This window comes from Pollachius pollachius (genome assembly GCF_949987615.1).
Source record: "Pollachius pollachius genome assembly, chromosome: 14".
Classification (NCBI taxonomy): domain Eukaryota; kingdom Metazoa; phylum Chordata; class Actinopteri; order Gadiformes; family Gadidae; genus Pollachius; species Pollachius pollachius.
Window position 1 is genome coordinate 1,658,152 of NC_136947.1, and position 26,741 is coordinate 1,684,892.

General features: G+C 45.1%; 2 protein-coding genes across 10 annotated transcripts in view; both read right to left on the reverse strand.

Moving 5' to 3' along the window:
- Position 1: 1 nt before the first annotated feature.
- apol1 (apolipoprotein L, 1) lies at positions 2-15,882 on the reverse strand. 4 transcript variants are annotated; one of them, XM_079751026.1, is made up of 40 exons: positions 15,640-15,882; positions 15,420-15,464; positions 14,334-14,390; positions 14,061-14,120; positions 13,604-13,675; positions 13,222-13,290; positions 13,065-13,136; positions 12,801-12,869; positions 12,371-12,442; positions 12,192-12,269; positions 12,039-12,107; positions 11,861-11,920; positions 11,603-11,746; positions 10,997-11,062; positions 10,835-10,900; positions 10,651-10,719; positions 10,499-10,555; positions 10,115-10,180; positions 9,557-9,607; positions 9,379-9,447; positions 8,883-8,948; positions 8,680-8,745; positions 8,496-8,564; positions 8,344-8,400; positions 7,959-8,024; positions 7,476-7,538; positions 7,214-7,267; positions 7,020-7,085; positions 6,481-6,534; positions 6,162-6,227; positions 5,889-5,966; positions 5,316-5,402; positions 4,923-4,979; positions 4,426-4,518; positions 3,901-3,951; positions 3,709-3,765; positions 2,751-2,816; positions 2,564-2,603; positions 2,344-2,395; positions 2-2,003 (listed from the first exon to the last, which is right to left on the reverse strand). In XM_079751026.1, exons 1-40 carry the CDS (start codon positions 15,640-15,642, stop codon positions 1,031-1,033), a joined length of 3,495 nt encoding a protein of 1,164 aa, XP_079607152.1. In that variant the 5' UTR covers positions 15,643-15,882; the 3' UTR covers positions 2-1,030. The 4 variants fall into 4 exon arrangements, with proteins under 4 accessions (XP_079607152.1, XP_079607151.1, XP_079607153.1 ...); XM_079751025.1 differs by having other exon boundaries at positions 9,379-9,450; XM_079751027.1 differs by lacking the exon at positions 6,481-6,534 and having other exon boundaries at positions 9,379-9,450.
- Positions 15,883-16,391: 509 nt separating this feature from the next.
- The window catches only part of tep1 (telomerase-associated protein 1), a 34,739-nt gene continuing 24,389 nt past the window's right edge, over positions 16,392-26,741 (reverse strand). For 5 of the 6 annotated variants that reach the window (XM_079751019.1, XM_079751020.1, XM_079751017.1 and 2 more), the window contains 19 exons: positions 26,504-26,659; positions 25,977-26,198; positions 25,355-25,411; positions 24,570-24,699; positions 23,838-24,107; positions 23,176-23,333; positions 22,958-23,065; positions 22,465-22,569; positions 21,933-22,062; positions 21,218-21,288; positions 20,971-21,097; positions 20,541-20,674; positions 20,309-20,430; positions 19,496-19,624; positions 19,106-19,202; positions 18,383-18,491; positions 17,947-18,029; positions 17,307-17,411; positions 16,392-16,870 (listed from right to left, as the gene is read on the reverse strand). In XM_079751019.1, coding sequence (XP_079607145.1) covers positions 16,751-16,870; positions 17,307-17,411; positions 17,947-18,029; positions 18,383-18,491; positions 19,106-19,202; positions 19,496-19,624; positions 20,309-20,430; positions 20,541-20,674; positions 20,971-21,097; positions 21,218-21,288; positions 21,933-22,062; positions 22,465-22,569; positions 22,958-23,065; positions 23,176-23,333; positions 23,838-24,107; positions 24,570-24,699; positions 25,355-25,411; positions 25,977-26,198; positions 26,504-26,659 — 2,433 coding nt within the window. In that variant the 3' untranslated portion in view covers positions 16,392-16,750. Of the gene's footprint in view, positions 16,871-17,306; positions 17,412-17,946; positions 18,030-18,382; positions 18,492-19,105; positions 19,203-19,495; positions 19,625-20,308; positions 20,431-20,540; positions 20,675-20,970; positions 21,098-21,217; positions 21,289-21,932; positions 22,149-22,464; positions 22,570-22,957; positions 23,066-23,175; positions 23,334-23,837; positions 24,108-24,569; positions 24,700-25,354; positions 25,412-25,976; positions 26,199-26,503; positions 26,660-26,741 lie in introns of those variants that run through there. The other variant, XM_079751021.1, reaches the window with a different exon arrangement.

Below are 26,741 nucleotides of genomic sequence, written 5' to 3' on the forward strand. Positions count from 1 at the left end.
ATATTGTTTTTTATTCCTGGAGACAACAACAATACATACATTACAGACAGTGAGCTTTCACGAGTTTAACATTAAACGACAAAATAGTTTAATGCAGTCCTCAATGACAATGATATAGATAATGGATATTTCGATTGTTATTGTTAATAATCATAAGTACTACTTCATTAAAAGGTACTGCTCAAGCACAATATAACACGTTTTTTAACAGGCTGGTCTCGTTTTCAAATTGTATCACGACAGAAAAAAGGGGTAGGAGTTCATGAAGGGGAATCAGCGAAATCATCCGTGAAGGAACTACTGGGAGTTTCTGTCTTTTCATTGTCTTGTATCTTTTATGTTCTGTACAGTGTTTAGAAAAGGTGCACAGTGTTGAAGTTTGTTTTGGAGTGAATACAGGGAGGTACCATCATAGATACTGAGACTCATTTGTCCTTCGTATCAAGCATGGATGATTGTCTTGCATAGCAGTTTTGACACCAACAGAATAGAATTATTAATATGTTCACGTTTTATTATAAATATATCAAATACATAAATAATGAAGGCGCTACATCCAGTACAAATACTCCATTAGAGGTTTGTGAATAAAATACAAACTAGATACCCATAGACCCGTTAAAAGTAATTTCTTTGCAAAGTAGTTAGCAGCATACAAGGTCAAAGTCGAAACCTTACGTCACAAAGTATAAAACATATTTTCATAGTCCATATTTAAAAAAAAAAAGAATGTTCAATTTCCATAAACAATTATCAAAACAATTAAGGCTTGAACAAAGTCCCAATAAGGCAAGGCTCCAGAGCTAGCTACTCATCTTCTTATTGCATATCCGGCCTCAGCTCGATGACAGTATTATTGGCATATCTTCACAAGGCGAGCAGGTTTGAGTGTTAAACCACCTAAAAGTAAAACCCACTTCAAAACGATGCTCATTAAAACGTTTAAAGTGTCCTAATGAAAATCCCTGACTAGAAGAACTTAAATGCATACGTTTATATAATAATGTGAGCTTCGGGAAGTTCTGGAAAGTCAAACATATTCCCGGCTCTCGTAGTCCTTTTTGATCGCCTTTTTGATCCGGTCGATTTCATCTTCTTCCGAATCCTCGTCCGGTTTCTTCTCCCATGCCTCCGGTTTCTCCTCCTCCTCCTTGGGTTTGGTCAGGTGCAGGACGGCCTCGGGGTCCTCGTGGCTGGTGGTGGACTGCAGCTCGTCCCGGATCCCGTTCAGCTCCACCAGGCCCTCGTGAAGCTGCACCGCCACCTCCCGGATCTTGGCGGCGAACTCCGACTTGGCGCCCTTCTTCAGCTCCTTGGAATCCTTGGCCACAAAGTAGATGTCCATGCCCACGAACAGGCCGGTGAGGACGCCCGTGGCCATGCTGGCGATCTGCACCGCCCGGGCGGCCGTGCTGCCCGCCACGTTGGCGATCTGCACCACGCGCATGATCTCGTTGGCGTTGATCAGGATGGCCTTGCCCAGCATGGCGCCGTCCTCGTAGATGTTGTTCAGCGCCGGGAAGTCGCGGTTGTAGGCGTGCTTGCGCATCTTGAGCAGGTCGAACTTGCGCAGGTTCTCGATGCCCTGCTTGATGAAGGTCATGCACTTGTTGATGTCGGCCATCTTCTCCTGGTAGTCCTCCACGATCTTCTCCACCTTCTTGCGGTCCAGCGAGTTGTTGACCTGGTTGGAGATGCCGGCGCCCGCCGAGGTGAGGCCGCCCGCCGTGGCGACGCCCAGCCCCACCGCCGTGACGATCAGGGACGTCCCGAAGGTGACGGGCGCCAGGGCCAGGCCGGCGATGGTGGCCACGCCACCCAGCGCGCTGGTGGAGCCGCCCGTGATCTGGGCGATCTTGGTCTTCTTGTTGAAGCGGTCCAGGTTGTCGGCGATGGCGTTGAGGTCCAGGACGTGCTGCCACAAGCTCTCGGCGCGCTCCGTGAACAGCTTGTTGAACACCCGGATGCCCCTCTGGACCTTCTCCGCCGTCAGCGCGAACGCCCTGCGGGGAGAGCGCGGTCACGGTCGTCATGGTGATGCGCAGAGGGGCGGTCTAGTCTGAGCACCGGCCCTAGTGGTCAGTGTATCAGAGAGAGCTAAAGATCGGTCTTAAAATGGTATGGATGACTGAAGAGGAAAACAATGGATTTAAAAAACAATCCATTATTTTCCTATGAAAGGATCTGCAGCAGTCTCCTCAAACTATAGACTTCTACAGACAAACAATTCCTATCGATAATGTAGCGTTTATTGTCGTTCCCATTAGGGATTAGGGAGCCCTACCACACACACACACGCACACGCACGCACACACACACGCGCACACACGAGTCCTGTCTTACTTGGCTTCTTCCTTCTCCGTCATGTCATCCTCTTTAGGCATGTCCTCCCATTCTGAATAAACACAGCAGAGAAAAGACACCTATGTTATGATTTTTAATGTGTGTGTGTGTGTGTGTGTGTGTGTGTGTGTGTGTGTGTGTGTGTGTGTGTGTGTGTGTGTGTGTGTGTGTGTGTGTGTGTGTGTGTGTGTGTGTGTGTGTGTGTGTGTGTGTGTCTTACGTTCCACCGTGCTCCACCACTCCATGAGACCCTCCACATCCTTTAAGAGAAGGCAAAGATCAACTGTCTGAACTACAGAACTACATCAACTATATCACTACTGTATAACTCAGATAACCTCAGAAAACCTCGTCCCATAGTTTCCAAAGACACAAATTCATATTTCTGACACGTTCCCATCACACACCTGATCATTCGATTCGTCTGGACCGATCCGGAAGTCTTCCAGGCGGTCAAACAGAGACCTTTCATTCTAACGACAAAAATGACGAAAAAAATATTAATTTTCATAAAATATTGTGATTGAGATTTATTTTCCTTCCCAGTATTTACAATATTATATATATTTAATAGTATATCAGATTTGGGTTAAGTGTATTGTAAGAGAAAGAGAGAAAAATAGAAAGTTGAAAGAGATAAAGAGTAAAAGTTTTAGCTCCAACATAAGGCCAGCTTTTGTGTATTTATTTTGTACAAAAGCAGAGGAGGGTGTGGAGAAACTTGAGGCAGAACAAGACTGGTGGGAAACACAGTGACTGATTGTCTCTAAGAGGACAATGCTGGAAGGTTGACGTCTGATGCCACAGCGTGATCGGTTTTCAGGGAGCGGCCAGACGCTACAGAAAAGTAGGATCCAAGTTAGTGCCAAGGCTCACGAAGGTGTGTGTGTGCGCGCGTGTCAATAGTTAGTGTGTGTCTGCATATGTAATTGCGTGTGCGTGCGTGCGTGCGTGTGTGTACATCCAACAGCTACAGGGACTACCTAGACGCATACTTAGGAATCCTGTGCACAGCATGCAAAGTAGCAAGACACAGCGTCACTAGAGTCATTGAGCTTGGCTTACTTCCCCTAACCTCCAGATCTTCAGCATGTGGCGAAGGATCTGTATCTAAGCTACTTGGATGGCTCTGGATGTCACACAATGTGTGCAAATATATCATTCATGTACAAAAAGAAAAGGGTAAAAGTGGTTCATCAGTCTGTGTATGACACAGACACCCCTCCCCCATACACCATTTCGTTCCACAGAAGAATGACAATAGGGGGTTGGGTTACTGCTTCAAACTAAACACAGGGCAGGTATTTCCCGTTGCACACAAAGACGGAGCGATAAGGTTTTTTTGTCATATGACGTTTTCCCTACCCCAGGCGCATTGTCAGCTGCTGTAGCCTCCTCCTGTGGTTTCTTCTTTGGTCGAACCTAAAGACACACACACACACACACACACACACACACACACACACACACACACACACACACACAATGTTGATCACAAGTCAGAAATGGGTTGGTTTTGAAGAGTTAACTCAAACACAGACGTCTCATGAGTCTTACCTTGACCCGGGGTAGGAAGGGATTGTGTTTCTTTGTTTTCTTGGGTTTGGTCTGAAGGCAACAGGCAAAAAAGAGATTGCATTTCTTACATGAGAGGTATTGCTGTGAAGGACCATGTTAGTCATATTTGTGATGGGCACTTGAAACTATCACAACAAGATTCATTGTAATATACTGTTCATCACAACACCCTATCTCATGAATATTCAGCCAGATGATTTGAAACTCTCAACTCTGTGAAGCTCTGTGAAAGAACGACCAATCCAACACAGCTGGACAATTATTAGCCAATGGAAGTACACTTAGACACGGATGAGGGCGGGACAGAATGCGTTAATGTCAAGGTTGACAGCAGAGCAATGAAATACGTTTGCAAACATCAACAGACATGCTACTTATGGATGGATTTACTTGTTGTCATCATGGAAACTATTTTTCCTAAACGATGACAAAACTCTCCAGTCTCCAAATAATGAGGTTAGGAGGTGTGTGCAATGTTATGGAGCGAGAGGTTCCAGTACACACCGCCACTTCCTGGCCGTTGCCTTCCTCCACTGCATTCCCCTCTTCTGTGTTCAAGGGCTCGTCTTCGTTCAGGCCTTCATCGTCCGATGGGGCCTAGGAGAGAGAGGAGACACCGTGGTGCATTCCTTGTATATGACTTAAAGACAACCACACCTAAAAAGAAAACATTATCATCCACGGGGTGTGGATGCCAAAGTTGTCTTTTTAGACGCTTTTTAGGTGGGGTTTTTAGAATCTTTTTAGGTGGGGTTTTTAGATGCTCTTTAGGTGCGGTTCTCTTGGTGAAAGTTAGCCGACAGTCAGTGGACACGGTAGAGTGACGTCACCCGGCACCAATTATAACCGTTATGGGTCATGCGAGTGATCGCATGACCCACGCTGCAACGGAAACTGAGAGGTTGCTGATTTGTTCAGTGCTGTTCTTCTCAATACGTTTATAAAGAATAAAAGACCCGGCAAAAATTTCAGAAAGAATGAACAAATGGGGTGAAACGTACCTGGTCAGAAACACGTGGCATAAACGGATTGTGGCGCTTTGGTTTTTTCCCGTTGGCCTGAAAATAAATAGATCACATGACAACAATGCATCTCCCAATGTAATCCGGGGTCACCTGACCGAATCACAGAAGGTTCAATAAACACAAGGGAAGCATGTATTTTGACAAGCCAAAAAAAAAACTCCCAAGCAATACGTCAGAGAGCCTAACATCCATTTGCATGTCATTGGAATAGAAGCGATACAGCGAAGTAGAAGCTGTAGCAGTGGTCAGAGTCGTGGCGGCACGTGAAATGGTTTCCAGCGCACCTGGACAACCATATCTTGTTAGAAAACGTACTATAAATTATGAAAAAGTAGCGTCCGGTTTGCAGCAGCAATGAGAATGACTCACTGCTTTGGTGTCCGACGGTTTGACGCCCTGTCCGCCGACAGAGCTTCCTTCTTCACGTTCGGTCAGAACCTCATCATCTGATTGATTCTGAATAGGAAAACATAAAAAAAAGAGTTTTACTTAAAACAAAACAGATCTAACAGTGAAATGGACAAGAGATAGATAGGGACGGATATTTCAAATGACAGCTGTTGATATAGACAGTATGTCTGTGGGTGAGTGAGTTAAATATTTACTTGATTTTTATAGGTCTATGTGTATGATTGATATTGTATGCTGTCTTATGTCTACAGGACTATGTGTATGATTGGTATTGTATGTTGTCTTGAGTTTTGCCTGCTTAAATGGACGCATGAGGGACGGTAAAGTATTTGAATTTCAAAAGAACCCAATAAATAGCAAGTGTGTCAGAGGGAGCCCTCAATAAAAGTGAAGCTACTCAAAACAAACAACGTTTGTCCTTACTGATAGTGTCTGTCTGTCTGTCTGTCTGTCTGCCTGTCTGTCTGCCTGTCTGTCTGCCTGTCTGTCTGCCTGTCTGTCTGCCCGTCTGTCTGCGGGCTGTGTTCCTACCTCCTTGGCTGGTTTCACGGGGCCGGACTGCGCTCCGGATCGGTCCATTCTCTCCCGGGGGTAGGGACTGCTCTTGACCTGTGAGCCGACAAGACAAATCACGACAGCTGGGTTACACACAGTGGCTGAGTGAGCAGCTACGGTGGCTCAGTGGGTCCAAAATCAGAAAGTTCAGTGCAGAGGGAGGCTTTCTGTCGCAATGTCACTGGGTGTGAGAGTGAGAGGGGGAGAGTGAGTCACCTATGATGCAAACAATGCAAATAATAGACTGACCAGTTTTGATTTCTCTTCTCCTTGCTGTTCCACTTCCCTGTCGTTCTCTGCTTGGCCGATGTCCTTCTGCACAGAGGACACATTGTGTTACCCAACTGTTAGCCCCCGCGGCGACGACGACCACTAGATGCCTGGTCCATGTCACTTTCTGTTTGATTTCACAACCACCGGAAAAAAGAATCCAACACTGACCAGTGCTTTAGTAGCAAGGAAGCACCACCACACTATTGAGCGTGAAAAGAGGGAACCACCCTTTTGTAAAACCTTGAACGTTATTAACCCTCATACACCAACAGACTAATACACCAACAGTGTTTACTTTAGTTGCCGAACGGAACGGATTCATCATCGCCATGGCACCCGCCACGGAGCTCTACAAGGGAATCAGTACATTGTTTTGGTGATATTCAAAAGTATTTTGTGAAGCCTTTTGTGTGTATAGTTTCTTCTTTTCTTATTAGGATTCAGAAATAGGTGGAACACAAAGGAAGGTTTCCCTCAACAACTCAAACCGCTGACACAGCCCCGGACTCCACCTTCCAAATCTTGTGGTTGGCTAGTGGGAGTGTGCCCTCGCCATGATATAAACTCACTTCCTAGTAGGTCTGTGGGCCTGACAATGAACTAATGCCTACATTTTATTACATACAAATTACACTTGACTTTATATGTAATGTAAAATATGTAAAGACTAATATTATGCTATTATCCTAATAAATGTTTATTCTTTATTTCATACATGAAAATAATACATTTAAAAAGGTTAGGTTATTATCTTTCAAATAAATAAAAACAATATTTGTAAATACAACAGCTGACACTATGGAAACTTCTAGAATGTCCGCAACACACACACACCTGTTTGCTGCTGGAGGTCTTCTCGTCAGCGGCCGGCTCCTCATCAGACCCAGGGTGTTTGTAGTGCTGTCAAAAGAGGAAACTGTTTTGTACTGTTTGGTGTCCTATCATTTTAGCTAACCAATAATAACATCAACAGCAACAACAGAAGCAACAACATCAACAACAGCGACCACAACAAGCAGGTTACCCACCTTGTTGGCGAAGTAGAACGGATTGAGGTTCATCATGGCACCTGTGAGCTTATTCTGAAATCAAACAATGGGGTTGAATTGGGCCTTATTCCCCTAGCTGCCATCTTGGCTCTAAAAGCTACCTGGTTGGGTGAACGGAATGTGGAATGTAACCAAGATGGCCGCCAGCTGAATAAGGCCCATGGGGACAAACAATATTCTAAGCAGTACCTGGAACACTGGTACTTGTTATTTTTTGGAGAGAGAAGGTAGGGTTACAAACCTGTTTGTGACCAGATTGAGGGTCTGTAGTTTCCTCTTCACTATCAGAGCTTGAGCCGTTCTCCTGCAAGATGCACCCAAACAAATATCATAGGTTACATTATTAGAATTAGTAAAAATCTAAAATTTAAGTAATGTGAGTGTTACTGTAGTAATACAAAATAAACAAACTAAAAGTGGGATAATATGAATTTAATGGTATATACTACAAATAAACAATAAATACTACTATTCATTAATATTATCAGTAACGGGTAATTGTATAAGTATAAACATATGTAGTACTATTTGTTCCTTTTTATCTTAAAACTGCTTCACTGCTTTAGATAGCAAAAGGGATCAAACTATTCAAACCGGCCCGGTTCATGGCTGGTTTAAGCAGCCTCACCAGTCACCCAGCCCCAGAGCCTGTTCAGTCTGAGTCGGGTCAGGTGAGGATGCTTGAACCAGCCGTCAACCACACACACAATCCACGAAGGGATACCTTAGAACTCTTCTCTCTGAGCTTGTCGGTGCTGGCCGATAGCTCAGAGTCTGCGGTCAAGTCCTCCTGAAGCAGGAAAAAATAAAAACGACTATCAGTTTGATTCATACCAACACTTGATTCCAGCAGTTCTAGCATGATCTAGCTGAACTTCTGGGGGGAGACGGCACCGAGCCTGGGCCGGATCATGAAATTGAAGGGGTGTAGTCACGCCTTGTTTACAATTTTTTTTTACAGAGATATTTTATTGAAGAAAACTAATTTGGAGGGAGGAGAGTTTGATGAGTGCATTTCTACAGTGGCTAGTCTACAAGGTGTTGATCTGAAGCCTTTACAGATCCATAATAGTTTACTAATGCTAGCGGAGTTTGTTAAATACACTTACCCGAGACTTGGTCCTCTTGTTCTTTTTAAACACCCCACTAAACATCCCTCCTTTCACCTGGAGGAAAGAAACAGATCCAGATGTTATCTGGGACCTTCACTTACTTCTGTCAACCAGTAGTTTGTTAGCCTGATGTGTTCGGCTGCGCTCACATTGCCCTCTTTCCTCTCTGAGAGATTATCGACGCTGCCCTTCAACTCCCCGGACGCAGACAGATCCTCCTGGGGGGGAAACGATGTCCAGCGAGTTAATATTCATTTGGATTGAATATATGCAGAGTATGTGCATAATATAAGAAGAACCTGGAGACAAGAATGCCACGCGGCAAAACCACACCTGGGACTGGTCGTTGGCGCCTTTGGTCCAGCCTTTAAACATTCCGCCAAATTTACTGCCCTTCTCCTGAAGGAAAAGAGTTCAAATGGGAGTTAAGTCGCTATGTATCAAAGTGTTAATTTTTCTGGCTTTGTCTTTGGACATTCCATGTCCTGCAGTTCCTCATTTCCTTGCGAAGGAGAGCGAGCCATGCTAACATTTACCTTAGTGTTGTCAGCTGACAAACTGTCATTGCTGTTACTCAAATCTTCATCCAATGAAAGACGATCCTGAAACACATCAACAAGGTTGGGTCATTTGTCCTTTGTCCTGACCTTTCATACTTTTGATTTTGGTTTGAGGGACAGAGACTTTTGGGGTTGGACATGCTTTTTCATAGACACAAAAAACTGAAGAACAAATTCAGATAATAATCAATAAAAACAATAAAGCCAGTTGAGGGTAAATTGGGTGCACTGCTTTGGAGAGTAAAGGTCTCAAACTATATGATCCCCCCCCAACCAACAGCCCACATGTCACAGTGACTATAAAGTACTCTGAACGCTGAAATCGCCTTGCAGTTGGAAAGCACATCTGAACACAACAACTTTGATGTTGAGCATTAGCCTATCGGGGCCTCCTAGAGTTGGGCGACATGCAGTTGCCATGAGGCCTTGTCATGTATCCCACGAGGTCATGATAAAGGGGGACTGCCTTTACCTGCTTTCTGACTTGGGTTTCCTCTGTATGCAGCTTGTCACTGGAATCCGCAGGCGGCTCGCTCTTCTCCTGCTGGAACACAGAACACTTGACCTCATGAGAAACCACGTGCGCCATGGAATTTATGTGTTTGACCTTCGTGAAAACAAAATGTTCCCCCCCCGGGGCCGAGAGTTACCCAGGCTGAGGATTGGAATGGATTCTTCAGGATCTTGCCCATAACACCGCCCTACAGCCGAAGGTAAGAAGCACCGCAGACGGTTATGACACATTCTCCCAGACACACAGTTCCAACAGCACAACAAAAACATTTTTTATTCATGTTATATATAATTATCAGATTTGATATTGTATTTATATGATGTTCATACTTTTATAAAAGCTTTCTATCTATTTCCTTCTTTGCAGCGTTTGTTATTTGTTTGCACTGTAGAGGAAGACTGTAACTTGCCATCGCCGTTAATGAATGCTGCTCGGTGTTATTTGAATGTCATTAATTAATATGCATGACATACACCTGAAACTCGCCTGAAGCAAGGGGTTAAAGAATATGACTCATTCGTTGTTTTTGTGTCACATGAGCAAAGTAGGACAAGGGTGTGGTGTGTGTGCGGTTCATGGCTGGTTTAAGCAGCCTCACCAGTCACCCAGCCCCAGAGCCTGCTCAGTCTGAGTCGGGTCAGGTGAGGGTGCTTGAACCAGCCGTCAACCACACACACAATCCACGAAGGGATACCTTAGAAGTCTTCTCTGCGAGCTTGTCAGCGCTGGCGGGCAGCTCAGAGTCTGCGGTCAAGTCCTCCTGAAGAAGAAGAGACATGTTTGAAATAGAAACAACTCAGTTTGAATCATACTAATGTCGGATGCAGCAGTTTTATCATGTTCCAGCAGAACTTCTGGATAGAGGCGGCACGGAGCCTGGGCCGGATCATGAAACTGAAGGGGCGTAGTTAAGCCGTGTTTCCTGTATCGTTTGGCGAACTAATAAAGCTTTCGGGAGAGGAGTTAAAGGAGTGAGTCGCTAATCTGCACAGGGTTGATTCAAAACCTTTTCAGAACCTTTTATACAGTTTACCACTGGTGGCTGAGTTTGTGTTCACATATAAATACTTTTGCTTACCCGAGACTTTGTTCTCTTGTTCTTTTTAAACACCCCACTAAACACCCCACCTTTCTCCTGGAGGAAAGAAACAGATCCAGATGTTATCTGGGACCTTCTCTGACTTCTGTCAACCAGTAGTTTGTTAGCCTGATGTGTTCGGCTGAGCTCACATTGCCCTCTTTCCCCTCTGAGAGATTATCGACGCTGCCCTTCAACTCCCCGGACGCAGACAGATCCTCCTGGGGGGGAAAAGATGTCCAGCGAGTTAATATTCATTTGGATTGAATATATGCAGAGTATGTGCATAATATAAGAAGAACCTGGAGACAAGAACGCCACGCGGCAAAACCACACCTGGGACTGGTCGTTGGCGCCTTTGGTCCAGCCTTTAAACATTCCGCCAAATTTACTGCCCTTCTCCTGAAGGAAAAGAGTTCAAATGGGAGTTAAGTTGTTATGCATCGTGTAATTTTTGATTAACTGACAAAGCTAAGCTAAAAACATGCAAACATTTACCTTATTGTTGTCAGCTGACAAACTGTCATTGCTGTTACTCAAATCTCCATCCAATGACAGATGATCCTGCAACACATCAACAAGGTTTGGTCATTTGTCCTTAGCTACGAAACAACACCTCTTGCAGCATTTCCCCCAGCACTTTATGGTTAAGGCGGCAGCCTTAACTACAATAGGGCCCCGCCTTGACTACCAATGTATATACATTTTTTAAAAATTATTACGCAATAACAAAGTACAAAACTCTCGTAGGGAAAGAAAACATACTTCCATCAAGTACAAAAAAATAAAAGGTAAATAAGGCAGCGGTAATACCGAAGACCCCTCAAATCCCCCTGCTCCTTGACCACCTTGACTAAGACATTTTCTGGGGGAAACACTGTCTTGTTTTAATATTTTAGTTTTTAGTTACGAAGGAGCGAGATTTTAGGGGTTGGACAACATAAAAAAAACTAAAAAAACTAAAAAAAAAACTAATTCATTCAATAATCCATAACATTAAATACAGTTGATTAATTAAAAGATTTGACGGCGAATAAGACCAAGGGTCTATTCGATGTCAAACCTAGTCATGCAGAATATATATTAGGTAACCTAAAGTTGTACCTGGGATTCTGTCCGTCTGTGAGCTGGTTTAGGGGTTTGTTTGAGAATGCCCCCGAGAAATCCTGTTTTCTCCTTGGACGACTTCTTGTTGTTCAAGCTGTCCCTACTGGCTGAAAGGTCACCGCTCTGGTCAGAGAGGCAGGCCTAGAAGAACGATGACAGTTAAAAAAATACTGTTGGTAAGCTTTGAGAGTTGTAAAGCCTTTAATCCATTTTATTGAGTAATTGACTCAATATAATACGATACACATTTTTTACCTTGGAAATCCCCTCTGAGAGATTGTCACTGCTGACGGACAGATCTGAGGTCAGGTCCTCCTGAAGCAGAGAAAACAAAACGCAGATGATCCACTGAACCAGGAGGAGGCAATGGGCCGTACTCTGAAACCACCACAATACAAACGGCACCCTGACATCGTGGACTGGCGGCACCTACCCGCGACTGGGACCGGGCGAACAGGGACTTTGGTTTCTTAAACACTCCGCCAAACATCCCGCCTTTCTCCTGCGGAAATAATCAATTGCAAACGTTTAAACCAAAATTTTAACCGTTGCATTAGTTCGGTCAAGCAAATCTGTAGGCGCTCACTTTGCTGTCCTTGCCCTCAGAGAGATTATCAGAGCTGCCAGACTTTTGGCTGGATACGTCGGAAACAGACAGGTCCCCCTGTGCAGAAAACATTCCCATCGAGTTGTTATTCATTCATCGTCGAGAATGTGTGCATAGTATCCATGGAAACAGGACTGCCGCTATACAGTGACCCTCACCTGAGACCCGCTGTTAGCTTCTTTGGTCCAGTTGGACTTTTTAAACACGGCACCAAACTTGCTGCCCTTCTCCTGAGGAAAAAGATTGAGGGATCACATGTAAATAAAATGCAAGTTTGAATGACATTGAGTGCAGTGTTACCCTCCAAAACCTCCATTTGTGATCATTGCCCTCTCCCACCCACAGTCTGACTGTGGCTACGGAACGTGCTGGAAATGCTGACCATCCTAGAATAGAACAACTGCCTTGACCGAGCATAATAACACGGCTTTGTCCAATTTCAGTACGCTGCTATGAATAACAGACCGTTGCTATTGATGTCCGACCGTAGAATGTAAAACTGATCTCTTTTTAACATTATGCATTGCTACAAACAGGTGCACACACACACACACACACACACACACACACACACACACACACACACACCTTTGGGTTGTTGTTCGCTGACAGACTGTCACTGCTGCCATTCAAATCCCCGTCCATTGAGAAATTGTCCTACAAACAAATAAGCACGATTATAATTTTTTTTCGATTCTTACAATACCACGAGTGCCCACATTCTGAGCATGGGTGGCCCGTGGTCAGAATCGAACCCTCAACCCTGGCACTGTTAACGCCACATTTGCCACACTTGCAAATGACAAAGAGTCATAAAAAATATATACAACGTCCAAACTATGAGTATAGTACCTGGGATTCTGAACGACTGTGACCTGGTTTTGGGCTTCGTTTCAGAATTCCCCCAAACACTCCCGTTTTCTCCTAGATATAGGGGTCACAAAATGAGTCATTCTCAATGAAGAGATAAGAACCTCGGACACGCCAGTAAGAGGGAGGGTAAGCTCACCTTGGATGGGTTTTTGTTGAGGCTGTCACTACTGGATGAGAGCTCCAGGCTTGGGACCGGGAGGCTGGCCTGGAAGAACGATATCTGCCCGTTAATACTTGATACGGCGCCTATAGTATACTAAAATGGGCTGTAAAAGACACCCCCCCACACACACTCCCTTTTGCAGCATTTTTATATTAGCCAGCAACCTCCGGAGGTCACATTAAGCTAATTGTGTTGTCAATGAAAGAAAGAAAAGGGCAAGACGTAGGTAAAATTCTGTTTAAGCTATCCATTTCCCTCTGGTCAGTCTATTTGGATAAAATGACTCAAAGGACAAAGATGCTATCTTTACGAATGCAAAGAAGAAATACTGTCGGTTTGAGGTAATCAGACACACCTGTACAGGTGTCTCGTCTCTCACAGACTTGGTGCTTTTCCCCAGAACTCCTTTAAACACGCCCCCTTTTTCCTGCAACAGAGACATGAAGATCCAATCAAGCCTAAACAATATTCATTTGTCACTGATTGAAATCACTTAACATTTTCCTTGAGACAGTTGTACAGAATGGTTTACGGTTTTACTCAGAAGTTATGAAAATGACAACCAATACAGACAACCAAATACATCTACTGAATTAACTTATAAAGCAGAGTTTCTCAATCTCAAACTGCATTATTCTATCCCATAATATTGTGTTTGTTCACTGATCAGCGTTCATTGATATTCTAGGCAGTTTTTCTGATTTTTCTTCAAATGGATATTCAGGTCTAAATATTGGGTCATAAGGCAACAAAAAAGTTGTGAACCAATGTAGCAAAGCCTGGCTATGCATTTTGCTTCCTCCATAGCTCACCTTTGTGTTATCATTCAGACCGTCACTGCTGTTGGAGCCCTCGCTGTCAACCAAGTTGCCCTGCAAAATCACAACAGGGAGCACGGAATTAAATGTATTTAATGTATAACATTTTAGCTCAAACTCAAAGAAATCTAGTAGCCACATTCAAGTGAAGTTTCCTCAAAACGTTTTAAAAAGGTTGAATGATATTTAAAATCAGATTTTTAAACCAGCATTCATGATTGCCGATTCAAGAATAAAATGCATGAATTTGATTAGAAACTAACGTACCTTTGGCTCCCGTTTGGAGGACTTTTTGAGCATTCCACCAAATCGTGCAGCTATTTCCTGGAGGAAGAATGTTATGTTTGTCAGCTTTTATACTATTATGGCCTCTCAAAAAAGCCAAAAAGCAAACAACTTTAGAATGGGAAGAGACTGGGAAGATTTGTCAAGCAGGGTCCCATTCTTGAGGCCACCTGGTATGCAAATAGATATCTTGGATAAAATAATACAATGCAAAAGGTTTGAAAGGTCTCATAAAAACATATTTTATACAAATAGCCTAATGAGTTGTAGCCACCAGAAAACTACTGGTAATGACTTAATCTTGTAAGACATGCATTCGTTCGCTGAGACTTTGATATTAAGGGTGCATGTTGAGTGGGTTAATACGGAAGACGTCCAGGCCTATTTTAGGGAGTTTCTCAAACATATGTTAAGAGCAGCCAATGCATAGCAAGCTCACCGACCGCTTTAAAAACAGGAGATCCTGCCCGTCACTCAAGTTTATTTATCTCACACACATACTAAAGTTCCCCATCTAAACGATTTCCATGCCATGCCTCATTTCCCTAAAGCACTGTTTTTCCACTGTTCTGTAACCACTATGAGAGTGAACAAAGTGTTTTGTATACACAACGGTTAAGGTTGTTGCTGCTTTATTTACATGCTGCAGTCACCCTAGCACTTCAATGCCTTGAGACCATGGGCTTCCACTTCCGAGTGTCCTCACAATTGTTACTGTGTCCTTTTGCAGCCTAAAAGGTCTCCTAGCTAGAGTCAATGTGTACCCCATCTCTTGTTCAGGCAGTAGCCTAATGACTGAGAGCACCATCTATTATCCTCATGGTCAGAGTAGGCTAATGGAACAGCACATAGAGATAGAATACAGTCTTGGAACTAATGGCTACTTAAAAAAACATGTACATTAAAGTGCATTAGTCATAAATGGTAGGTACTTGCATGTTCAATTTGCGCATTATTGCCATTAAATGTGGGAATTTCTACATATTTAATAAGCAAGTAGAGTAAGATGACAACAAAACAGAGGAAACAGTAGACCCACAACACCAGTCGAGACCTTCCAATACTTACAGAGACACTTTCTTCACATTCTAAATCCAGATTATCATACTGCTCCTGTAATACAGAAATAATTAGAGTTGAATACAAGAAATTATTACAAAAACAAGGAGTTCATCAGCTAAACACCGCTCGACTCGCATTGCCAGCAACTAAATCCGTTCAGAAGCACCTCGACAATTAAACATGAATTGACAAACGTGAGGATGTTATGCCATATGTGGTAGTTTACCATCTCTGCCTTCGTTGTATCCTGGTTGTGTCGACACAACGCGTCTTATGTTCAGACGCCCAAGGAGACGGCTAAACCGCCTGTTTCGCGTTATTGTTTCTAAACTTCGCTGAACCTCCTCTAAAGGCTGACGTCGGCTCGGTTCTCAGAGAGATCCCATGCGGAATGGGTCCGGAAACCAATAGTTTCGTCCACCGAAACGTCCACGACTTCACGGGGCTTTGGTTAACCTTCGCTGTGATCTGTGAGTTTCTGAGCGAACCAGTTGTTCACCTGAGAGTCCCAGGAGAGGGCGTGGCCACAACCCCCGTTCGTGGCAGTGCAGGAGGGTGAATGGTGTTTTAGGTATCACTGTCATCTATTTGCTGGCACTGGGGTAAATTGTCAATAAAACCATTTGTAATTTGAAATGAGCTGCCTGGCAAAACCCCCGCAACATTCAAATCAATTAGTGTGCCCATTGGTTGGATTTATTTTATTCAGAGGAAGATTTATGGGGCCATTTAAGAGCATGGCGGAAGCAATCCAGTAGCCGTACACAGATAACAAGGTCATAAGATCATTAAATGATAAGAGATGTTTACATAGCAGATTTGATGTGTTAGATTCAATCAAATCATATTTACCCTACCTCACAGGGTTACATGATCGTTTTAACACAAGTACTTTTGATAAATGTTGGCATTAAGGAGACATAAGATTCGAATGATTGATACATAACCAAAATACAACACAAGTCGTTTTTACAGGATTTATTCATTTTCAAATTAAATATACACCACTTTTTTGGTCATAGTTCTGATCTCTTGAAGATTGAAATCAAACAAAATCAAAGCAAAGCATTTGTAGACATTCAAAACCCCTTTAATGCCACCTGGTTATATTTAGGGTTCTTCCCTTACGTGATTTGAAAGCAAATCCTATATATTAATGACAACATTTTAAAGTTTACAAGGCACAGCATGTTAGCAAAAGTGCTTAAAATTGACGCCATTACATTCAAGCTCGCCAGGAAATTGATTGAGCCGCATTGCATATTCATACTCCTTTAAACTTGATTAATAAATTGAAGCACTATAAGGCAGGGTTAGTGTGTGCGTTTGCGTTTGTGTCACTGGTTCCAGCGTAGGAAGTAGAGTTTGCCCATCTCATCTCCACACACAAGCTCCCCAGGACACAGAGGGCTGACCTCCAGAACCTGAACCGGGCTTCCACACACAAACATACCGACCTAGAGAGAGGGGTAGAGAGAGGGGTAGAGAGAGAGAGAGAGAGAGAGAAGGGGGTAGAGAGAGAGAGAGAGAGAGAAGGGGGTAGAGAGAGAGAGCGAGAGAGAGAGAGAGAGAGCGAGAGAGAGCGAGAGCGAGAGCGAGAGCGAGAGAGAGAGAGAGAGAGAGAGAGAAGGGGGTAGAGAGAGAGAGAGAGAAGGGGGTAGAGAGAGAGAGAGGGGTAGAGAGAGAGAGAGAGAGACAGAGAGACAGAGAGAAATGTTATTGACAGACAAAAAGGTGATATAATGGAGAGAGTAAACTGAAAGAGAACGTAATAGCAAGGAAAAATCAAACCAAACATTTCCTATGTATTTACTGCCCATCATACAAATAAAATCAATCCCTTTCTCGTACCAAGTCCTTCCTAATCCAGATTTTGTGTCGGAACGTGCGTACCTGCTTCTTGGTGATCTTGTCCCACAGTTTGACGGTCTGGTCGTGCGAGGCAGAGATGATGGTGGTGCTGGTGATTTTTATCACACTGATCCTGTCGCGGTGGGCCTGGGGAGAGAAAACAATGTCGTTATCATCATCGTTATCATCATCATCGTCATCATCATCATCATCAGAAACTACAACACTGGCCAAAAGCCGCTGCCAGTAAATGATTCGGATTTCATATTGATTCTTTATTTCCTTATGGTGCCAGAGGTTTTGTTTTGGGACATTTTCTCTGAATTTGAAACCTCATGTAGTTGACACTCATCCGGTAGCTAGAGATTTGAACCACCAGATCAACGTCAACTACATGAGGTTTCAAATGCAGATACATTAGGCACTCAGAGGAGGGCAAAGCAATGGCAGTGGTTGTCAGCCATTTCAGAGGCAGAATTCATATATTCATGTGCCACAAGGTGGTAGTGGACTTTGACACACACACACACACACACACACACACACACACACACACACACACACACACACACACACACACACACACACACACACACACACACACACACACACACACACACACACACACACACACAGTGAAAGCAGAGAGGGCCTTTGGTGCAGGTGTTAGATGGTGTCTTACAGGTCTCTTGGGGCTCCAGGGCGACAGCACTAGGGACTCCTTGAACCACATGTTGCCCTCCACGTCTCCGCACACGATCAGGCCTGGAAACAACACAGCCCTTCAGCATTGCCCTTGCTTGGGAAATACACAGCTCACAGGCATAGTGGAAACCTATAGTTTTCTACAGACATACTCATTGAAACTAAATAATTACAATAATGAATATAAAAAAAAGTCAAATGACGACGTCCTTTAAAAAAGTATTAAAATCAAACTTAATAAAACGCTGACCTTTCTGGTAAAAAACTGCCATTGCAACTGCTATTTTCTACGCATCACAAGCCCTATTTGAGCCTATTTGCAGAAACATCGGCGATTACCACATAAACAAGCATAACACAACAAGCTTTCCCTGTGGTGCCATTAGTTAAGGTTCGTTATCATTTAGAAGTACCATCCTCCACGGCCAATGCGGTGATCGAAGTGATTCCCTCTTCCCCCTTGGTCGGCAGCGTCAGGTTGGTGAAGGACAACTCCCTGAACTCTGTGATTCCAACGACAAACTGTTGGGAGGAGATGGTGGCAAAAACCAGGAGGTCGCATTAATGAATTTTCACTCAAAAAATAAGAAAACATCAAAAAAGCACGATAGATCTTCGAGATGGATGGAAAAAAAAAGAAAAAAAAAAAGAAATATATATATATATATATATATATATATATATTAATATTAATATTACACAGGTCTTCTCAATGTCATGGAACGCTCCGTTCACTTGCATGGGACCTTCACAACTTCCGGCGGTGAATTATATTTGATAATTCACCGTTGCTAAGTATAATTGACCGCTGTCAAGGAAAGTGGATTTTTTGCCATCTTTCGTGTCACTCCGCAAGTAGTCCGGTAACTTATCAACCCCAGCGTACTCGGTTGCTAAGCGATGTCAATGTCTTTGGCGGACTTTCTCTGGTGATAAACACCACGGATTCTGCTAACAAATAAATTGTAAAAAGACACACCATGTGAAAAAATTTCGTTTTGGCAAGTAGCCGTATAATAAGCGGGATAATGCATAGAACGTCGCCGGAACCTAAAACACAGGGTCACAGCCATGATGCCAAGCGAAAGCGAAAGCAGACAACTGGACGAGAAGGGTTTTCTGGTGTGACCACTCACCAGAAACGACAGCTCCAGCTCGTCTTCCCTCCTGCCCACCAACCACATGCTTTTGGAATCGTTGGTGAACGTCCCGAAGACATGTCCTGTGCTCGAGCTGACAAGTCGACACAGGAAACACGCTGAATCTCTTGAGCAGGTTATTCATCGTTAAATACGTTCTAGGTGCAATATGAATATGTGTATTGTAAACGTGTTGTATACGATATAATTGCATAAGAAAAGTCACGTTTAACCTCCACTCAGGGTAAATTAAAACAGAACGCTTATCAAATCCTTGTCATGTACTTGAACAAACTAGATAACAGCACAGTCCCAAAGTACATGCCCATACTGTCAAAGGTAGTGCAACAAGAATGTCCATTTTTTCCAAAATGGACATTGTTTTACCATGTGTCTTGTCGGCACTCCACCATGACATCAGCGATTGTCCCGGTCTCGGATACACCAATCAGAGTAGAGCAGTAGTGGAGGTGTGCCAGCGGATGCTTCACTGGGAACGTGGACACCTTCACCAGGCTGGAGACGAAGAACGTGTTATACAGTCCCTCCAGAAAAATGAGTTTTTTTTGTGATTGTTGCGGCCAAAAATCCTTGATTATGCGGCACGTTTTCTTAAAAAATGCGATGAAATATGCGGCATATTTATGCAATTTTATGCGATGATATTGCGGGAACTTGCAAAAATTGCGGGAACTTGCGAAAAAATGCGGGAACTTGCGGAAAATGCAGCTTTTCGATGTTGCGTAATTACGTCACTTCATAACGTTCCCATGGCAGCAGGGGGAAATGGCTGCTATTGTGTGAAGTAAACGCAACATTTTTCAACTTTCTGCTAAGAAATATGTGACTTTTTTGCAATGAAAATGCGGGGATTATGAAATCATGCAAGCCCCGCATATTTTGCGCGGAAATCGACAATTTATGCGGTGAAAGTGCGGCATATTTGAAAAAATGCGGCCCCCGCATGAATATGCGTACTTTGGCTGATTATGCGTTGAATTATGCGATCGCATAATCACGTTTTTCTGGAGGGACTGGTTATGGGATTAATCAATCCAGCAAGCGTTCACTCTCGTACAGGGAACAAGCCCCCTATGCACCGTCTCAAAGTCTCCATGGGATCCCTGCGCTAAAATTCTACAGCAGAGGACGCCCGCTGCTGCTGGCTTCTGATCAGCGGAGTGTGACTGAGCGGCTCACCTGGCCCCAAGGTTGCCAGGGCTCCACACCAGCTTCAACAGCTGAACCGAAGACCTCTTGCAGGACACAGCGAACTGAGCCTCAGGCATAGAGCACATGGCCAAGATGGGCCGGTCCGACACCTGCCCAGGGTGCACATGCATGGACCACAACAATTAGAGACATTTAGGGCGATCAAGACATTCATTTTGTGTTGGTATTTAAAAAAATAAAAAACAGAAGGACGGTATACCTGCTTGCGGCCGACCACAGCACCTTGCTGCCATACCTCCACCAGGCCTGACTCGTAGGCTACCAGCAGTACATCTTCAGTCTGGGAGTAGCAGATGACTGTAATCATCGAGACCTTGGGGGCAGGAGCGCTGTCTAGTGGGAGAGAACATCCAGAGAGGGGGTGGGGTTACGTCAAAGAGTCTCACGTATGCTTCTGTCTGTCTGTCTGTCTGTCTGTCTATCTGTCTGTGGACAATCTTGTTGTAAAGAGCGTTGGGAGCCTTGTAGACCATCTATATTCCAAAGCTGAGCTGATCTTTGCATGCTCCGTGATTGCAGAATTAATGGAAAAACACAGCTTCTCCTCAGGTCTGTCTCATTTTATATTGGGAGCCAAACCCCCCCCAGATGTCGAATGGATGGCGTTCACTGGATTCAGATTGTGTCACCTTTCTCCCACGCCCAGGACCTCAACGACAGGTCCGCAGACACGGTGAGGAACTCTGTTAATCCATTCTTCGACACCACTCCTCGAACGGCACCGCTGTGACCTTGGAAAGTGCAGAAGTGCTCCACCTAGTTCAAATTAAAGCAGCATTTTGTTCATTTTCGACCACCAGGGGGAGCAGTGAATGTGTGTGTATTTAATTTGGCGAATGCATTGCGGTTGGCTCATCATCCCAGGACAGTCTGTACCTGGAAGGGCTTCCAGAGTTGCACTGAGCCATCGTCAGACGCAGTGGCGACCACCATATCCTCTGGCTTGTCTGTAGAAATGGTATGAAAAGCCAGAAATGTTACAGTGTACGTATCTCGAGAGCAAAACCAAAAGCTTAGATAAATAAGAACTTTATTTCATCCCATGCATGAAAAATCCACTTGTTACAGCAGCCCATGGAATATAAAAAGATGCAATAATAAAATAAAGTGTATCAAGTGTCTAGCAATACATACATACATAAAATAAAATAATCACACAGTGATTACAATGTCATGCCATAAGGGCATAAATGTACACGCCTAGGGGTTACACAATAAATGAAGCTAAGAGGTCCTTCACTCAGAAATAAATACTTAATTATTGCACATAATTAAATTGAAGTATTGCATTATTTGGGTGAAGTGATTTTTGACAGCAGAATATTTCATAACAGTTGTGTTATAGTTGAGTCTTACGGCAGATGGGATAAAATACCTTAAGGATTGGTCAGAACACAGGTCATTCCATGACGGTTCTACCTTAACTTCACCAAGATATAAACCTGTGCTTTGTCCTGTCGTTTGTTTACAATTGAATCCCTCTTGGTGTCGTGCAGCGACCTTTCTGTGTCAGCCTGCATCGTCATCACCGACATAAAAAGGGGATTCAGGCGTCTTCTGTTCTGGGCGTGTTCCGCAGCAGGCAGGTTACCTTTACTGGGGAGGATGGAGCAGTGGTGGATCCGCTGGGAGTGGGCGGGGATATGGCTGACCTCGGTGGTGGACTCCCACTTCCACACGTGGAGGGCCCCCTCAGTGCAGCCGGCCACCAGGTACTCTCCCTGGGAAGCCCCACACCCCACGGCTGTTAGGGCCTCGGTGACGCAAGCCACCCATAAATGATGCCCCATAGGTTATAGGGAGATTCCTGATTCATAAGATGGCAATATTTGGAAGATTTTTTTTTTAGGTTAATGGGTACTTTTTTTAAATGTAATTTAGAATATAAAACATATACCCATTTTACATAAATAACACAATATATCTTATTTTATGGAACAACATAATCGAGAAGCTGCGGTTGCAACTCAACTTCCTAATTGTTTTCAGACTTAAAAATGCGGTAACGGGCCAAAACCTAGGGTTGGGAACCATTGCTCTAAATGACACTCATCCTTCACCCCCCCCCCCCCCGCCCACACACACACCCACCCCTCCGAAGTGTTTACCTCTCAACGACCTACCTGAACACAGATGGAGGTGAGGGGATTCTTCCAGGAGATACTCATGATACGACTGCTGGAATCCAGGTCCCACACATAAATACTGCCGTCGTTTGAGGAACTGACCTGGATGAGATTGCACATAGAACACAATGGAAGAAAACTATTGCTCTGTCAAATGGGAAGTGATACCGAATAGTGTGTGCATAGCTCGTAACAAAAAGCGGTAGAAAAAAGATTTATTGTGCCAACTTAACTAACCAAAATGTGGAAGTCCACAACAGCATCAGCGCATAAAGCCAATCTGTTTTAGTGTCCTAATAAACATTAAAGACAGCGTGTGTTTTTAAGAAAGCACACAGATGCTGAATCTTGATTTAACTTTAAAAAGTGGTGCACCAAAATTGCACCTCCCCCCCCAGCTTCCAAAAACCACCCCCTTTACATTAAACACGGAGGCAACGTGCAAAACAAAGCTCCTTTCACAAGTCATATTTTTACATGGAGGACCTACAACGCGGCCTGCGGCCCAAGCACAGCCGGTGATCCAGTCTTTGTGGGCGTGCAGCAGAGACTTTGAGAGGGCGGGGGGGCTGGAGCCGGCGTCCCACAGCATCAGGGCCTGAAACAAACGCCTCGCGATGAGGTAGGCGCTCATAGCGGTACGACGAAGGCACGGCTGGGCTGGGGGCTTCAAATCCCAGAATCCAAACCTGGCAGAGGCCAACCAACCTGATCTTTTCCTCCAGAGAGCAGCTGTGTACCGTCCGGGCTGAAGGCCAGAGAGGTCACCCCTCGACTGTGGCCCCTGAGAACCGAGACCGCCGTGGGACACACCCAGGGGTCGAGGGTCAGATCTGGGACTGACCACAGGGCAATGGTGAAGTCGTCTTCATGAAAGGAAAGAAGAAGCCGATTATTGGACCTGTTTTAATTAGGCTTATTATAATGTCTGACTATTGTGTGTACTATTATGTGTAACTATAGACTGGGGGGCCCCGCCCATTCTGCAGGCGATTTGAGTCCGCCCTGCAGACGGGTCTGGAGAAGAGCGATCCATTTCCTTCTACTTTCGATGCGTTTTTGCGGGAGCCAATCACCAAGCTGGCTTTTCCCCCTGGCGCGCGATTGGCTGGTTTAACACAATGACGACAGGGAAGGCGACGGCAAGCAGCCAATCGCGTGCAGAGTCAGTTGAACTCGGCCCGTTGATCGCGCATCTTGTGCTGAAGGACATGACAGCAGCTTCCCCAGACCAACGCACAATCTACGACGGAGCTTGGTCTGGCAACAGCCAGGCTAGTGTAACTATACAATCAGTTCAGTCTTTGGGAAAACGGTAATCGTGTAAAGAGTGTCCGATAAGAAAAAGGTTAGTTATAGGAGAGAGTCACCGGAGGCGGAGGCCAGATGCGATGAGTTTTGAGCCAGAGCCAAGATGTCTCCCTTCTGCGCTCCAAAGTCTCCCACCGTCACCAGCTTCACCTCGCCCGCCTTCCCCTCCTCGCTCCTCCTCCAGACCCTCAGGTGGTTGTCTGCCCCCGCCGACACCAGGAGCTCCGCCCTCGCCTGCTCCGTGTCCGTGTCAGACAGGGGGGGGGGCGACAGCCACAGCAGGCACAGCACGGACACCCGGAGGTCCTCGCTGGCCCACTGACTCGTTTCTAAGGCAACGAAAACACAGTGGTGGCTGTGAGGTCAAATGAACTGTTTTATGCATGGGCGTTTTAAGGGAATACTTAAACACACCAGGGTGACGTTAGCCCCTGAGGTAGGGGGGGGGGGGGAGGCTCTTAATAATCTTTCATTGTGACGCTGAATTGAGGCAAGAGACAAAATGCAGAAAAAACCTCCTCGGCGCTCATATTTGGTCATTATTCTTCAACAAAGAATCTTCTAAATTGAGATGACGCACATGCTATTCATACGTTCACACGTTTGTTTTCATTACATACATCGACATGGATGGGTCACGACACTTGTTTTTTACCAACAGTAGTAAGGCAAAACCCCCGCACGCACACACACACACACACACACACACACACACACACACACACACACACACACACACACACACACACACACACACACACACACACACACACACACACACACACACCAACCTGAGTCCAGGCTGAAGAGCCTCAGGCCTTCGCCGTGGTAGCCCACCACAGCGAAGTCCCCGCTGACGGCCGCGCAGAGGGCAGGGGTCTGGGAGGACCTGGGACTCTTCCGAGGGGACACCTGCTCACACTGAACACAACCCCCCCCCCCCCCCCCCCCACAGGGTCAATATAGGTCATAGGGTGCAGGTTATGGGATGTTATTGGAGCGGAGCGTTCCTGCGTCACAACTCGACCTATTTACGATGTCTTTCTTTTCCCTCTCCATGACTTCCTAATTGGACATCGTTTTATTTTTTTTCTGTTAACTCTTTATTTATTGTATGTTTTTCTTGTTAAATGTGGACCCCAGGAAGTGCAGCTGTTGCCTGGTGTAATGGCTAATGGGGATCCTTCTAAACTAAACTAAACTAGACAGTACAGGGTCACTCAGCACACCACACACCACGGGGTCTACAGTGGCCTCATAGCTCACGGAGGATGGAGTAGTTCATTACAAACTAGGTGTTTACTAATATATCACACACACACACACACACACACACACACACACAACCACACACCTCCCCCTTCAGCTTTTATTCTGCTTCGGGTGCCCCTGCATTTTCTTCAAGGGTTGAATAAAGATTTATACTTTGAACCGTATAACATCCAATCTTTGCACTAGTACATCAGATTCAGATTGTTTCACACCTTCAGTGAGCCTCTTGATTTTAGCACCAATATTGGATGACGACATTTAGAACACGCACTATTTTTCGGTTCTGCTTCCTGCATCACCTTACCCTTTCCTGTCGTAACGTCGCCAACGAACAGCCCAGCCCACCCGACCAGAGGTGCAGCTGTTGAGTGGGAGACACGAAGAGGAGACAGCACAGATGTTTACAGACACATCTGCCGTCCCAAGTCAGGTGTCATCAGCAAAACTTTGAACGGTCAAAGGGTATACATAACGTGAGCTGAGGAACACTTTTTCTTTTACACGTTTTGTGAGCGGGTGAGTCAGCCTTGTGCGTGCGTGCACGTTTTGTGAGCGAGTGAGTCAGCCTTGTGCGTGCGTGCACGTTTTGTGAGCGAGTGAGTCAGCCTTGTGCGTGCGTGCACGATTTGTGAGCGTGTGAGTCAGCGCTGAGCGTGCGTGCACGTTTTGTGAGCCTTCACGTTTTGTGAGCGTGTGAGTCAGCGCTGATCGTGCATGCACGTTTTGTGAGCGTGTGAGTCAGCCTTGTGCGTGCGTGCACGTTTTGTGAGCGTGTGAGTCAGCCTTGTGCGTGCGTGCACGTTTTGTGAGCGAGTGAGTCAGCCTTGTGCGTGCGTGCACGATTTGTGAGTGAGTGAGTCAGCCTTGTGCGTGCGTGCACGTTTTGTGAGCGTGTGAGTCAGCGCTGAGCGTGCGTGCGGACTGACCGTGTGGTCCGCTCCGGCGCTCAGCAGCTTGTTCCCATGGTCCAGGAAGGTGAGGGCAGACGTGGACCCCTGGTGGGCCTGGTAGCTCCCCACACACGTCCCCTCCGGCACCGCCCACACCTTCACCTCCCCCGAGAGGGAGCCCGAGACCAGCGTGGTGGAGGAGGAGGAGGAGGAGGAGAAGGAGAGGCTTCGGACAGAGCCCTCGTGGCCGCTTATAGACTGGAGGGAGGGAGGAGGGGAGAGAGACAGAGAGAGTGAGAGACCCCCTGATTGATCGATTGTACACGGTTATATATAATGTCTAGTTTTCATATTTCTTTAGTTTAAAAGATTGAAATACATTTTTATACATTTGCAAATGTATAAAGAGGATCCATCTGATTTTTATATCATACATTCGTATGCATTTTGAGTTTGCAGGGAACGTTTTTCATAATCGTCGCTTACATTGCAGGACTCAAACTGGGAAAAGTGAACCAGTACGTACGAGGAGAGCAGACCAATGCGCTCTGGTCTCACCCTACCCTTATGAGTTTGTTCTGCAGCCAGTTCCACAGCACCACTTTTCCATCCCAGCAGCCAAAAGCCAGCAGGTCACCCTCGGGGTTAAAGGTCACACAGTTGATGGGACTGTTGCCATAGCGACATGCTACCTGGTGGCCCTTCGAAGCGGACCACACCTGAGGAGAATTATTTATTATTATAACAATTTCAATAGAATACTGAATTATTCATATATTTAATTACAGTGTAATATTCATA

Coding starts and splice junctions, on each gene's coding strand:
- apol1 (XM_079751025.1), bottom strand. Junction 8,949..9,378: donor AAACCCAAGTCAGAAAGCAG/GTAAAGGCAGTC, acceptor GATGTGTTTCAG/GATCGTCTTTCATTGGATGA. Junction 2,604..2,750: donor CAGACGAATCGAATGATCAG/GTGTGTGATGGG, acceptor CTTCTCTTAAAG/GATGTGGAGGGTCTCATGGA.